Genomic DNA, 15,688 nt, shown 5'->3' with positions numbered 1-15,688 from the left:
AGAACATGAAAATTTACACAAGTAGTATTAAAACCATGGTTATCTGTTCATGCTTTCAGAAGACAACAGGATTTCATACGAAATAGATGGGGATAAGAAAGATTCTCTTGGCCTTCTAGTGAGGTGCAACAGCATAGCTAGAGACTCTCTCTTGCCTTCTACTGAGGTGCAGCAGCATAGCTACTGGTTTGGCACCTAATAACGGAAGGGTTCAACCATCTTGGCAGCTTCAAAACAGTCCCTAAGAGAAGTAAACCAATTGTATGGTTCTTTCAAACCTACATTCCCCAACTCCTATTGTAATTTTATCCCTTGTTTCCCAGCTTGTTAGAAGCCATTCAGTAGATCAGATCACTTCAGTGTTACATTTGAGGTGCCATTTCTTCCCTCTTTCCTCCTGTTCTCCGACTACCATCAAGCACAGAGAGCACATGTATATATAGCCTTTTTTTTTTTTTTTTTTTTGATAAACGTAACAGTATATTCATCAGCACAAATTTGTGCTGGCAACAGTATTTACACAAAAATAGGCATCACAGTCTTTACACAAGGTTTCCAAAACTGTAACATTGTTTCAGTATCATCTACCCACAATTCACCTTAACTTATTGAATGGAATTATACTCGTCTTCAAAGCATCTACTGTTTCTTTCCTTCCAATTGTTCCACCATATACAGTCTGGGATAGCCCTCCACCATTTTTTCTGATTGGCATTTCCTCCAGCATAGTTCCATGATTCAAGCAGATCATACATTGTCCCTGGAATTACCCTTTTTTGCTTAATCATAGCCTTAAATAGGTGCCATAATTGGGATGAGAAATTGCAATGTAGGAAGAGGTGACTATTGTTTTCTGAATCAGCTCTGCATAGATAGCACCTTGAGGTCAGTTGCATACCTCTTCTCTGTAAGTTGTCTTGTGTTAGGCATGCCTTCCTTGCAACTAGCCAAGTGAAATAATTTACTTTGAATGGTGCTTTAGCTTTCTAAATGTGTTTCTATGGCCATGCGATGTCTTGCTGCCCAGAATTTCCATAAAGCTCATATGCATCTCTCACTCTGAACACCTTGTTGGATGTGCCTTGCATATCATGCTATCTTCATTTTCATTTGTAACGGTAAAATTTTCCAAAATCTGGAATAGTTCATTCACTCTCCCCAACCCCCCAGTCATTGAAGGCTCTGCTGAAGATGAAGTTCCAATCATGTTGGCTCCAAACTCCATCAATTGTGGCCTCAAGTTGTGTTGATATTCTGAAAACTCCAGGGAACCTTTCTCTTAATGGCTCACGACCTATCCACTTATTGGAGCAAAATGCTACTTTTCTTCCATTCCCATGGTGAACCTGGCGTTAGAACCAAATTCTTCCCAAAGAGATCTGATGGACTTCCAGTTACTGACCTCCTAGGGTGAAATAACAGGCTTGGAAACCCAGAACTCAATAGAACTGAACACAATCTTAGCAAGTAGTTGAAGGCCATAGAATAGTGTGACAAACTACTTTGCAAGGCACGTCAGCTTATCCTTCTGCTCTATCTCTTCTTTCCTCGAGGCTTTGCTGCAGTCCCATGCCACTGAGTAGATCCTATGCAACACGAAACTATGAACCTCCTATAAATGAAAATACATACCGTGAGAATAAAAAACAATGATAAATAGAGGCAAATAACCAGAAAAAAGAGTTTGCATCAGTAGTTGGAGAAGAATAAGTAGAGGAGAAGAATCAGAGTAGAAGAAGAGGTGATGAAGTCATTTTACAACCTCATGTTGCATCATCCCATGCAAGATTAAATATGTACTGATCCTAATAATGTACTGGTCGAACATTTAATGTACGGAAAAGGGCCAAAATTACCCCTGAACTTTGAAAAATAGTTCATTCATACCCTTCGTTATACTTTAGGGCCAATTATACCCTTCTCGTTATACTATGGGGTCAATTATACCCTTCTGTGTAACTATTGCCACGTGGCATCATCCCAGCCCTTCAAAATTATTTTACCCTCAAATAATTTTTTACCCACTAATACGAAATTATTATTTTTTCCAGCCCAAACTAATACGAAATTATTATTATTTTTTTTGCTGAAAAAATTATCCATATTATTTTTGCTGAAAAAAAAAAAATTTGGGTCGGATTGAGTTATTTTAGTGGGTAAAAAAATTATTTGAGGGTAAAATAATTTTGAAGGGCTGGGATGATGCCACGTGGCAATAGTTACAAAGGGATAATTGACCCCATAGTATAACCGTAAGGGTATAATTGGCCTAAAGTATAACGAAGGGTATGGATGAACTATTTTTCAAAGTTCAGGGGTAATTTTGACCCTTTTCCGTTTAATGTATGGCATAAGACTCAACGAAATTCTGCGTTTTCATTAGACTATTCTATTATCTCCGAATCAAGTAAATTTCGAACACATACCATGCCAGACTGAGATGATCTTTTCTGAGTGCTCAGAGATTGATTAACCTTTTCATCTATTAGTACCCTTCAGGTAACTTATCACTCCAGCTATAAGTCCTGTAGGTGATAGAAAGAGTTGTCTTCGAATTAAAAAGATCTTCCAAGCAAAAAACTAACCTTGGCAGAAACTCAATCAAACAAAATTAAAAAATGATAAGTAGATCATTAGAAGTGTTCAACCAAAGTTTTTCTGAATCAAGGAAATTTGGTCACTTTAGAAGTAAAATGTATCAAAATAGCTTAACTAAAACAGCTTGATACTTCCAAGTTCCAACAAACACAAGAAAAATTCAATTTCCTAGGAAGAATTGGGATGGACAGCCCCGTGCCCACATTAAGAAACTGAGAAAGGACAACATAGCATTCCTGCACATTACATAAGAACAAAAGAATAACGGTAGTCTCACAATTAAATGCGCAATAACGAAAGTCTCACAATTAAACACTTACTTCACCATAGCTTGGTGATTAACTGCAAATATGAAGTCAAAGTCAAAGGATCTTTCTGACTAAATTGAAAAAAGAAGGTAGTACCAAAGAAAAGATGAATATAAGTAAGAGTAACCACAATACCAAAGAGAAAAAGATGAATATAGATCTAAGATCTTTCTCTTAAGTGTTTTTTTTTTTTTTTTTTTTGAGGTAAAGGTAACTATATTCATAATCACAAAAAACTCATCACCCAAAGATGACGAGGAGGGGATTTACAACCCAAAGGGGACAGAGGGAAAAACATCAGTATAGCTAACATTTTACACTTTTCCTATAAAATCTACTAAATCTTCTATTTCCCCAGTAGGTCCTGTTTACACCAAAAATAAAAGAGGCTGAGGCAATTCATCTTTCTCTTAAGTTTATACTCTGCATAATAGTGCAAGAGCTACTAAAGTTTGGTAAATACCTCATTACTTGCCGCCTCAATAATATATTCATATTGACATATCATGACTTGCATTTAGAACTTCAGTTGAGCACTATTGATCTGCTGCAGCTGCGGAACATGAATAGTCTTGCCTGATGAGTCAACCAGTTAATAATCACCAATAATCCTTACATGAGCACGTTCCATGAGAGAAGTGGTGGAAGCGGTTAATATCACGAATAACTATTTCTCGGTTTGTTACGACCGATGCCAGCTTCATAAATTCATGGCAATCTCCACAGATGCAAAGATTTTTAAAGATCCTGATAGTACTATTCCTACTGCTGCTCGTAAGAGCAAATGCTAGAGCTAGCCTTTCACTATGATGTGAAAGGTTGTCTATTTTTTCTTTGTCAGAGACATTATGAAGCACATAGTTTGTGTTTGGCATATATCCTGCAGCAGTAATTCTCGAAGCCAGCTCTTCCAACTTTCTATGGATATTCTTTAACATAGGATGTGAAGCATCCTGAGATAAAAAGACATGTACTTGATTATCAATCTCAACCCAGCTACAACCAGGTTCCTTTTTCACACCCTGCTTGGACATTAGTGCTCTAACTTTCGAGACATCAGCCCACCTCCCTTTTGCTGCATATATATTGGACAACAATATATAACTTGACTCTACTTTTGGATCAATTTCGAAAAGTGTGTTTGCAGCTTTCTCAGCCAATTCCACATTTCCATGAGCGTTACAGACTCCAAGAACAGTTTCCCATATCAATGCATTAGGGGAAAGCTCCATACCCTCAATGAAGAGTTCCATTTCATCAAATTTGCCTGCACGGCCAAGAATATCAACCATACAAGCATAGTGCTCCATTGAAGGAGTGATACCAAAGACAATTTTCATGGAGTCAAAATGGTTTCTTCCTTCTTTGACCAGGCCCAGATGGCTGCATGCAGAAAGGACAGCAATAAAGGTAACCCCATCAGGGAGAATACCTTCACTTAACATGGTTCGAAATGTTTCCAATGCTTTGTCATCTAGCCCATGTTGGGAGTAGGCACATATAAGTGTGTTCCACAACACTGTATCACAGGATCTCATGCTCTGAAATAGAGACTCAGCATCTTTGATACACCCACATTTTGCATACATGTCAATTAATGCACTAGCCACATACATATCACTGAACTGGCCAGACTTCATTACCACGGAATGCACCTGCTGCCCATTGTCTAGGCTCGCTATACTAGAACAACCTCGTAGACAGCTAGCAAGAGTGAACTCATTGGGTTTAATAGCTTCCCTTTGCATTTGATTTAAACATCGGAAAGCCTTTTCTCCTTGATCAGACTGCACATAACCTGAAATGACCACTGTCCAAGTGAAAACGTCTTTTTCACTCAATCTATAAAAGATCACTTCTGCATCATCCAAATGCCCACACTTGGCATACATATCAACCAGAGCAGTTCCTACATATAGATTGCCACCAAGGTTAGCTTTAACTACATGGGAATGCACTTGTTTCCCCAGACCTGCATCTAAGAGGCTTGCACAAGATCTCAAATTGCTGATGAGCGTGTACATATTTGGCCTCAAACCTTCTACAAGTAACTGCCTGAAGATTTTAGGCCCTTCATAAGACGTTTCATTATCATGGAATCCAGACAAAAGGGAGTTCCACGAAATTATATCCCTATTACTCAAAGAAGAAAATACACGACGCCCATCAAAAACTAACCCAAATTTCATGTACATTGCAATCAATGCATTACTGACAGACTCTTCTGAGTCAAAACCAAATTTGTAAACACAAGCATGGATACTTTTGCAACAACTTAAATCCACCGAATCAGCAGCTGCACTAACAACACTAGCTAATGTAAATTGATTAGGCCTCAAACCTGAACGCCTCATCAAGCAAAAAAGCTGAACAGCTTCTCTCTTCTGTCCTTGCTGATCAAGTCCACTGATCATTGCAGTCCATGCCACAATGTCAGGATTTTTAGTCCTTAAAAACACTTTCAGGGCATCATCTTGCAGACCACATTTGTTATACATATCTACAAGACTGCAGCTTGTAAAATCATCCATTTCGGTCCCAATTTTGACCAACATTGAATGGATAACTTGACCAGCTCTCAAATTTACCGAATTGGCACAGCCCTTTAAAATAGTAGATAGCGTATAATTACTAAACCTCATCTCTGAATCAGACATCTTCATAAACAATCTCAAAGCCTCCTCTCCTTGACCAGCCTGAACATATCCGTTAAGTAACACATTCCATGATACTGAGTTCTGCTCCGGCATGGAAAAGAAAACTTTAACAGCAGATTCTAATTCACAGCATTTAGCATACAAATCAACGAGAGCAGAACCAACATAAACATCCGAAAAGGCTGCACCTTTAACAACCTCAGCATGTATTTGTTTCCCAAACTTTAAATCTAAACACATTGAACAACCCTTTAAAACTGTTGCCAAAGTGAACTCATTAGGCCTAATATCTTCTCCCCTCATATCGAGAAATAAACAAATCCCTTTAGTTCCATTCCCTTGAGCTATAAACCCCGATATCAATGCTGTCCAACACACAACATCTCTCTCCGGAATCAAATTAAACGCATTGCCCGCGAAACTTAAGTCCCCACATTTCGCGTAAAAATTAATCAAAGAAACCCATAAATGTGAATCCGGTTCGACCCCACTCCTAATCATTTCACCATGTAGAGCTTTACCTTCCTTCAAACATAACTTAGCAGCATATTCTTTGAGCATTTCAGAATACCATTTAAGTCCCCTTTTCTTATCCCTAATGAAAAAATCACCCTCACCCTTATCAAAATATCTCTTTTTTGCACCATATTTCAAAGCATCTTGAAATTTTGGGTTTTTTTCAACATCACCCACATCACAAAATCTCTTCTTTTCACCATATTTCAAAGAATCTTGAACTTTTGGTTTGTTTTCAACATTACCAACATCACAAAATCTCTTCTTTTCACCATATTTTAAAGAATCTTGAAGTTTTTTTGGGTTTTTTTCAACTGATGGAGAGTTAGGTTCAACTTCAACTACTTTTACAGCAGCACATGAGAAACAGTTAAAGTGAAGAGATGGAAAGAGTGAAAATTTACTCAGTTTTTGTTTATTGGGGCATATTATCAAACGGGTTGTAGGCACAGGATAAAGACTAGATAAAAAGCCTCTAAAAATAGGTGGATTACGCATATGTGCAGATAGAAACTCGAGTTCCATGTAAATACTGCTATTAAACAGCAATCATTTTCAAGACTCAAAAGAGATGATATTTTGGTTTTGGTTTTTCCCTCGTTTTTGTATAAATTTACTCAAAAAAATGACATTAGGGCATTAATTCTTTATAAGGATAATAACTCTCTTGGTCCCTTAATATTGATAAATTCTACTTATGAGCTTTTCTTGAGCCTTTCTACCTCAAGATATCTTCCAAGACTTAAAGAATGTTTGGTCTGGTAATGTCTGCGTACACTTTATCCTCCCCACACCCTATTTTTTGTGTGCTTTTACTTGAGAGTCGTTCTTGTTGTTGTTGTTTTACTTATGATCTTTATAATATATATACTCATTCCAAATCAAAAAGAGTATCCACTTAGGGTGTGTTCGGTACGGAGGAAAATATTTTTCAGAAAATGTTTTTTAATTTTTTCATGTTCATTTGGTCAAAAAATTTAAAAAATATTTTCTTTTGGAAAACATTTTCTCAAAATTGAAAAAAATGACTTCCTAATAAAAGTAGTGAAAAAGTTCACAAGTTCATTCCAAAGAATCACCAAACCCCAACCACTCCCAATCCCCCACCCACCACTCATCCCTTCCCCCACCCCCGCCCAAAAATAAATGTTTTTTGGAAAAAAAATTTTGACATTATTTTTTATTTTTTGCACCCCCACGCAAACTCCGCCACCCACTCTCCCCACCCCCCCCCCCCCCCCCCCCCCCCCCCCCCACAAAAAATTATTTTTTTAAAAAAAAGTTTTGAATTGTTTTTGCACCCCACCCTACCCCACCCCCACGCACCCCCACCCACCCCCCCAAAATTTTTTTTTTTTTAAAGTTTTGACATTTGTTTTGGTTTTTTGCACCCCTACCCCCTCCCCGAAAAAAAAAAAAACTTTTTGAAAAAAAAGTTTTGACATTTTTTTTGGGCTTTTTGCACCTCACACCCTACGCCCCCCACGCCACTCGGGGGAGGAGAAATTTGTGTCAAAATATAATGAGAGAGAGATATCCGCCGAATAACCGGGGGAGGGAGAGGGGGTACATTTGGAGCGAAACTCAAATGAGGGTATATTTGGTCCTTTTCCGTTAATTCTTTATAAGGTTAATAATATTTTGGTCCCTATTATTGATAAAATTCAACTTATAGTCTATATAATATATAATTTAGCAGATTTAACCTTCAATTTATAAAAAATGTGTTTTGATCTTTCTATACAGTAGGAAATATGTTATATTTAGACTTTTGTTAGAACTATATTGCCCTAAAATATGAAATCACAATACAAACTAACATAACATATTAATAATCAAAGTGATGTAATGAGAATATAATTCGTTAAATTTGTGAAAATTCATATATTGACGGATTAAAAGTGCAAAATTCAATTAGTTGAATGTAAACCTCATGAAGTTGAAGAGTCGAGCTGACAAATCGATACAAGTATAAATGTCTATAAAACTATTCTACCTACTTATTAATATAGTCTCAAACATATTTGTTCGTTGTTATTTATTTATTTTTTGAAGCCGCAATAGTCTTTTAAGAGATAAGAAATTCGTGAAAATATTAACAGTATATATACATATATATTGAGACAAGATGTGAGAAGCGAGGCTGAGATGGTTCAGTCTCGGGCATGTGAAGAGGATACGCGTAGATGTCCCAATGCGGAGGTGTGAGAGATTGGCTATGGATGGCTTCAGGCGAGGGAGAGGTAGGTCGAAGACGTATTGGAGAGAATTGATTAGACAGGACATAGTGCAGTTGCAGCTTACCGAGGACATGAACATAGATAGGAGGTTGTGAAGGACACTAATTAGGGTAGAAGGTTAGTAGGTAGTGGCGCGTTGTCTCGCATATTCTTCTTTACTATTAGTAGTAATATTTTTTTTCCTGTAGTTTATTGTCCTTTCATTTATGTTATTATTTACTATCTCTTATTGTTCGCTTAGCATACAGTTTTGTTGTAGTTACTAGTCCTTTTTCCTATTTGGCTTTCTTTGTTATTGCTTTATTCTTAGCCGAGAGTCTATCAGAAATAGTCTCTCTACCTCCCAAGGTAGGGATAAGGTCTGCGTATGTTGTTGCTGTTGTTGTTACCTTTAATGAATAAAATAATGAATATAACGACTTAATCTATATTGAAACACTAAACTTGCACAAACAAAAAAAAGAAGGAAAAATTTAAATTCGTGATGACAAAAAAAAAAAAAAAAATCATTCCTGTCCTAGAGGCTCCATAGATACTATTATCATGTCACATTACATTTCTTTTTTATCTCAAATATGCTTCACATGGCTTATGCGAATACTTTTATTTGTACTTACATTTCCACGTTTATTGAGAGATGAAAGTATTTTATTAAAGTGAAACCGACGTTATAGTCCCACTTTCAACAAATTCTCATTAATAATCCAATCACAATTTTCACCTCCACGTAACTCCTCTTTTCTATATAAATAGACGCCCATCTTTTCACAAACCCAACCAGCCATTGTCAAAAAACCCAAACTATAACATGCACGTTCAATTATGTGTGAAATAATTTATTTTTAAATGTTATCTAAATAGGAAATATCAAGTACTCCAATATGAGACCGATGTTATCTACCCACTTTCACCAAATTCACATAATTTTTCACTTCCACATAATCACACCCCACTAACTCCCCTCTTCCTATACAAATAGACCTCCACATATTCAAGCCCTACTAACAATTCTCTAAATCACCATCATTGTATCCCTAAGATCACCTCGATCTTATGTTAACCTTTGCCACCATCAACCCACCTCCGCCCTCCATGGTGACGCCAGTGGAAAAATCTGTTGTGATTCATTCCGCACGGGCTAACCTTGATGGGTCAATGTTTTGCCTTATTCAAGATTGGAGTGTTCTGAATTGGTGAGGGAGTAGAAGGATGTGTCTAATTTTGATAGTGATGGTCGGTGAATCGGTTACTATTGTCTAGAGACGAGCAGTTGAATACTAGATGGAGCATTTGAGAAAGACCATAATCAATGCAAAAATAGACAAATTATGTTGAACATTCTTAATACGTATTGGAACGAAACAGGCTCAAATAAAATGGAATAAACAGAGTATTCATACAGGCGACCTCAATATAGACGCATTGTTGACTAACTTATTAATTACACACTGCCACCAGCTAGCGAGGATAGACTAGCTTTTAATGTTATGTCTCAAATGACACCAAAGCAAAATCTTCCAAGTTCACATGTTCCGCTGAAACATTGCAAAGACACTAGGTATTAGTGTATAATTAAAAGAAGAATTTCAAAATACATCTATAATCACCAAAACACAATTAAGTATATGAGTTAATCCTACGGACTACTCCATCTTAACTCTTAGACGACAAAATCTCATATACCAAGTCTTTTAACGCACATGTGTCCCTCAATGCTTCAGCCTAATAAATCATTACATCCCTAGGTTTAGATTCCAAAAGCGTGATAAAAGATGACTATGCTTTGGTGTCGTTTGAGAAAGAATTTTAAAAGCTAGCGAGCATAGGCTAGTTTTTATGGTCTTTCTCAAATGACACCAAAGCAAAATCTTCCAAGTCAATTGGCAAAGGTTGAGGGAGTTGTGTTTTAATTCACCTGGTTTATTCGGTTCTGCGTAAACAAATCCATTTGTTGATTTAAGTGGAGAAAGAGAGAAACCGTGAGCCCATCATCCCCGAGTTTTGTAATCTACATTGGCCCAAAGGGTTGGCCCTAGACCAATTTCTTAGTCACCTAAAAGAAGATGACTACAAAAACTTATCCGTTACAAAAAAATTTCATCAACCAAGTCAGCATGTTACTGACTAGCTTCAGTTATTTGATATTGACAAATGCAACCTCATATGTTCACAATTAAAGAAATTCATTCACTTCCAAACTCCCTCTATTGCTTTTTTGCATAAGCGTTATGTGGTGAGATCTTTGATTTGGAGCCAAAATAAAATGGAATGGTTAAAGAGGACTCATTTATTTATAACGAAAATACCATTGCAGAAAATTACCAAAGATTATTAAGAATGGAAAGGAACAAGGGATAACAAATGTGAGTACAAAGTTTTGGCCGCTGTCTATTGCTTTTGCATTAGCGTTATATGGTGGATTCTTAGATATGAAGCACAGTAGAAATTTCTTTCAGATTTTTCTTGTTTTAGGTACCCAAAAGAGCCTCAGTTGTTTTCTCTCGATCCGGGCCGCCTTCTTATTTGTTTTGCCATCTGAAAACACCAAGAATTTCCCATTCTAGTTGAAGTTGAACTGCCACATTGCTCATTACATACAACATTTGTTTGGGTTTTCAAAAGAAGATTTCTGAAATAGAAAACCTACTTGAATCTATTTATTACTTTATCAATCCTTACAAAAATAGAACCTACTTGAAATCTGTTTAGAAATTTACTAATATATTCTTTATAATGTCACCTTAATTTGGAAACTCAAGTATAATTTTTAACGACCATTTCTTAAGGACATGAATCCAGTCTACTTTTCCCACTCCCCCTCCAAAAGAAACCTTAAGCTTCGATGAAAAACACACACCTAGTTTAAAAGAACTACTCGTCTGCTCCGTCCCAACATGTTCATCTGTAATTGTTATCAAAAGTAAATTTCTGGGAGAAAAGACTCACCTCTGTCGGTATCAATTGTTCATATTGGAGTTTCTTCTCAAGATAAGGTTCAACATTAACACTTTAATTTTGGTTTAAGTTAATAAGGTTATGATCGCACTTGTAAGTATATGGATGTTGGTGTTGCTTTGGTAATGGTTGATGTTCAAGAATTCACGTCATTATCGATTTCAATTTTCCTACTATGGATTTAAGAATTTTTATATTTTCTTAATCTGAGCTTAAGAAACAAAATTTTATCTATTCCACTTTTTTCACTAAAAAAGTGGAGTAAAAGCATGGTCGATTTCATTTATATATAAAAATAATTTTAACTTTGTGTATACGTGGTAATTTTTCACCATATCATCATCTTTATCTATTCTTCTCTTGTGTTCTTCTCTTGCTTTCTCCTTGAAAATGGCCAGGAGGAAGGCCATCGCAGAAAAGAACAAGAAAGAAAGGTTAACACTCTTCCTCTCTTTAAGGAATAACAATTGCAGAATAATTTCCTATTCCCAAACTAATTTGAGTAGAAATTTCAGTTATCGCCTTTATCAACATTGGAGTCATCATTCGATTTTCTTAATGTGAATGAATTTTATGATATTCATGCTTCTTGTCTTTGGTAGTTTCTTCTTCATCTGAATTTATCCCTTTTCACTTTATAAATCGTTAATTTGTCTATTTTGCAGCCACTTTTTCTGTTGATCCTCTTTATCATCAAACATCAGCTCAGTTTGATGAAGGTCGTGCGAAGGGTCTTTTGTAGAATAACCTAAGAATCTATGGTAATTTCCGTGTCCTTTCTGTACAAGAAGCAATTCGGCATGATTGAACAGAGTCCATTGATATATGTTTTGCTAAAGGTTTGTGGCTTTTGGGTTTACATGTGGTTTTGGGTTCTTTTTTCATTTAGAAGCTGGAAGGTTCTTTCTATGTGATCCGCCATAAATTGATTGTTAATAGAATCTCTCCGTTGGTATAGATTGTGTTGAACAAATGGTGTTGAATATGTCCAAGAAGGACGAGATATCGCCCAGTCTGAAGCGTATAATTTGTCAATTTAGTGGAGAGATGCCAGTGCCAGCTGAAACAGATTTTGCTGGCCAGATTTCACCAGAACAAACTTTTAAATTGTTCGGCCTAGATGTGGATGAGATGATGCATTTGACAATTGTGGAGCCTGGCCGATGGTCATGATGATGGAATAAGTTTGTCAGATCAAGGCTCTCACGATGTTTCAAACCAACAGGAGGTGACAAACATACTTTTTGTTTGTGGCCTTCAATACTAATCTGGAATTGAGGCCCTTGAAAAGAGAACAATTGAATTTTGGTATTTCTTTGTGATCTTCTTTCAGGACAGTGAACCATGTACTTTTCCGATGCTGAGGATGATGACAGATATGAGAGAGTTGATTATTACTTGTTTTGAAGTTTAGGATTTCCTTCAAAGCACAATTCCTGTGCCGGTCCTGATCATTGGAAGTATCGGAGTAGGGATACCAGAAGGAATTTTAACTTTTGCAATCCTCCTCTCTACAGTCATTGAAGAAATCTATAGCAGTTTGAAGTTTGTTTGGTGTTTAATATCTCATGAACATTCTCAGTCTCAGAGGAGCCTTGGTATGAAGATGGATCACCAGTAAAGACCAAGAAAATGAAGAGCAGAACAGTAGAATCTGAAATTGCTTTCATGAAAGCATCGGACACTGATCTATCGCAAGGCTTTGCTCCTCCAAAGAATTCCAAGTTACTACTCCAGCAAATAGAACACCGTGTAACAGGTTACTTCCAGAAGATTGTCATTAATCATTATCAACCTAAGAATCTTGTGAAGCTGTTTCTCCGAGCCAATGTCACGGTAACTCTAGTCACTTTGATGAGTTCTTTATTTGCTGACTACCCTAAAAATATATTCTGATTGCCTGTATTCTCTTTTATTTAAGAAGTTACTCCTTTTGCCCCATTTTATATGACAACAACAGGTCGCATGCTAAACATAAGATATTGGTTTGACTTGTAATCTTGTTTATAAATTTAAACAATATAGGGATGTTGTAATGCAATAGTAAGAAAGTATATTAAGGTTTAAAGTTTCATTTGTAGGTTTAAAGTTTGATTTGTTAAATAAATTTGAGTCCTTGGAACTTATGGAAGTTATATTTAAGATGAACTATAAATTTTACCAAACATGTAGTAATGTCCCAAACTAAGAGATTACAATATAAATTAGGGTGGAGGCAGTAAATGGGACTCAAATCATCTTTTTGCATTTAGTTTCTTTCATTTATTATTATAATTATAAAGTAGTTTACATGTCTCTCTTTTAAACTTTAGGGGCACAGATTTTCAACTCATAGTTAGAAATTCATGTGACGTCAACTTGTAGATTCAATTGATTGGAGGGAGATGTTCTGCATTTTGCATAAACACCACTGAGATCTCCCTTATTCCCAGCTCCTAAATTGAGTGTAGTACTCCGTTCTTGCTCTGCATCTCATACTCCAATATATCAGATTAACAAATTTTGCAAAGGAAATTTCTAGATAACAAAAGCATGTAAATTTTCTAGATGTATTTGATTGTTAGGTACAGATCTGACAGTTATTGACATGCACAAGGAAGAAGATCTTGATTAAATGCTCGAGTTCATTTTGCCATTAGAGGACCTTAAAAAGTGAAGAGTGGCAAATCTTGTACCATAGAAGTGGAGAAAAAAAACAATAAATAAGGAAATTTTTTTGGACATGCTGTCTCACAATGGTGATTCTTGTATCTGGTTTATGGCATTACTCATGTTAAAATTTATTATTTGGTACAATGCCATATTACTCCCTCCCGTTCAAAAAGAGTGTCTTATTTTTTAGTTCAAAAAGAGTGTCCACTTACCAAATCAAAAAATAATTAACTTTATTTTTCCAGAGTTGCCCTTATTGAGTGCTAAGTGACCAAATCCCGATACCTATATAATTAGGAGTAGTTTAGTCAAATTACCTATTTTTGCCTAGGAGCTAATATTATCTTAAGGGGTGTGCAAATAGCTAAGTGGACACTCTTCTTGAACGGGAGGGTGTACTTTCTAAGCTAATATCCATTTGATGACCGCTGCATGAAATTTATTGAACATGTGCGATGCTTATTAGAATGTTGGAATGAATTCAGGCAACTTAAACAGTGACTCAATAACAACAACAACAACATACCCAGTGTAATCCCACAAATGGGGTCCGGGGAGGTTAGGATGTATGCAGACCTTACCCCTACCTTTGTGGGATAGAGAGGTTGTTTCCGATAGATCTTCGGCTCGAAAAAAAGGGACGTATGGGTGAGCACAGCAGGTCAGTAATCATTGAGCTTTATTCGCTTTAGTACAATATTATACTAGACAGCTTTTTGCTAGATGTTTATAAGAAATTCATGAGTACGTATCTTCTGAAAATCATTTATTTTAAACCAATATCATATGTCTGTCACCTTTCAGTTTGTGTGTATCCACCGTGTAAATGACTAAGAAAATGCTTGCCCTTTATATGATTAGTAGTTCCAAATTAGTTGATGTATGTTACCTTTTCAAAAAAAAAAAAAAAAAAAAAAAAAAAAAAAAAAATTAGTAGATGATGTAATCAGTTGTTGGAGGCTGATGAGTTCTATGACAAAGATAGTTGATGTTTGCTTACTTACGCAGAAGTATAATACGTTTCTTTCTGTGTTGCAATTTGAGTAGTCTACCAAGCACTCTAGATGGTCACATTGTCTAGCTTTGGGAGATTTTCATGGTGCTTGTGTCTTTAACTAAATTCATCCGTATTGCAATTTGAGTAGTCTACCGAGTCTAGATAGTCGCATTCTCTAGCTTCTGGAGATTTTCATCACGGCACATTGGTACTTTTATCTTTAATTCAATTACCACTACCATTTTGCATAGGATTGGATCCCCTCTAGTGCCATTGTGTCCAGTAAAGTTCACTACATGATTGCATATCTGCCACGCATAGAATAAAATAATCTGTGGCTTGCTGCAGCTTTCCCACGCTTGAGCAAATTGTTTGAGCATCGGCACGTGGACTCTGACCATTAATAACTCCATTGGCATGAGGCTTCTCTTTAGTACATTTTGTTTCTTGACCTTTCACTAAAAATATTTCTACCAGAAAGTTGATGTTGGTAGTATTTTCCAGTAATTAAGAAATAGTTACCCATATATATACTCCATAGTCTTAATATATATACTATATATAGAAATTATATATACTTATATATAGGAAGAATATATATACTATATATACATATATATATATACTTATATATACTTAATATATATACTAAATATATGGGTATAACATTATAAACATCTTATATACATATATACCAATATATATAAATATGCTGTCAGTTATATACACCATTATGTAACCTTTTAAGGTTTGTTGACAATAGTG

At 36.0% G+C, this 15,688-nt stretch overlaps 1 protein-coding gene and 1 pseudogene across 2 annotated transcripts; one reads left to right on the top strand and one right to left on the bottom strand.

Moving 5' to 3' along the window:
• On the bottom strand, nucleotides 1–6,804 carry LOC132032846 (pentatricopeptide repeat-containing protein At3g24000, mitochondrial-like). 2 transcript variants are annotated; one of them, XM_059422614.1, is made up of 3 exons: nucleotides 3,370–6,804; nucleotides 2,427–2,525; nucleotides 1–1,612 (listed from the first exon to the last, which is right to left on the bottom strand). In XM_059422614.1, the coding sequence occupies exon 1, from the start codon at nucleotides 6,602–6,604 to the stop codon at nucleotides 3,506–3,508; it is 3,099 nt and encodes a 1,032-aa protein (XP_059278597.1). In that variant the 5' UTR covers nucleotides 6,605–6,804; the 3' UTR covers nucleotides 1–1,612; nucleotides 2,427–2,525; nucleotides 3,370–3,505. The 2 variants fall into 2 exon arrangements, with proteins under 2 accessions (XP_059278597.1, XP_059278598.1); XM_059422615.1 differs by lacking the exon at nucleotides 2,427–2,525.
• A 1,469-nt stretch (nucleotides 6,805–8,273) lies between these two features.
• Nucleotides 8,274–14,757, top strand: LOC132034726 (condensin complex subunit 2-like; annotated as a pseudogene).
• Nucleotides 14,758–15,688: the final 931 nt, after the last annotated feature.

Source organism: Lycium ferocissimum, chromosome 10 (assembly GCF_029784015.1).
Source record: "Lycium ferocissimum isolate CSIRO_LF1 chromosome 10, AGI_CSIRO_Lferr_CH_V1, whole genome shotgun sequence".
Taxonomy (NCBI): Eukaryota; Viridiplantae; Streptophyta; class Magnoliopsida; order Solanales; family Solanaceae; genus Lycium; species Lycium ferocissimum.
The sequence above is the reverse complement of the archived record's forward strand: the minus strand, read 5'-3'. Positions and strand labels throughout refer to the sequence as shown.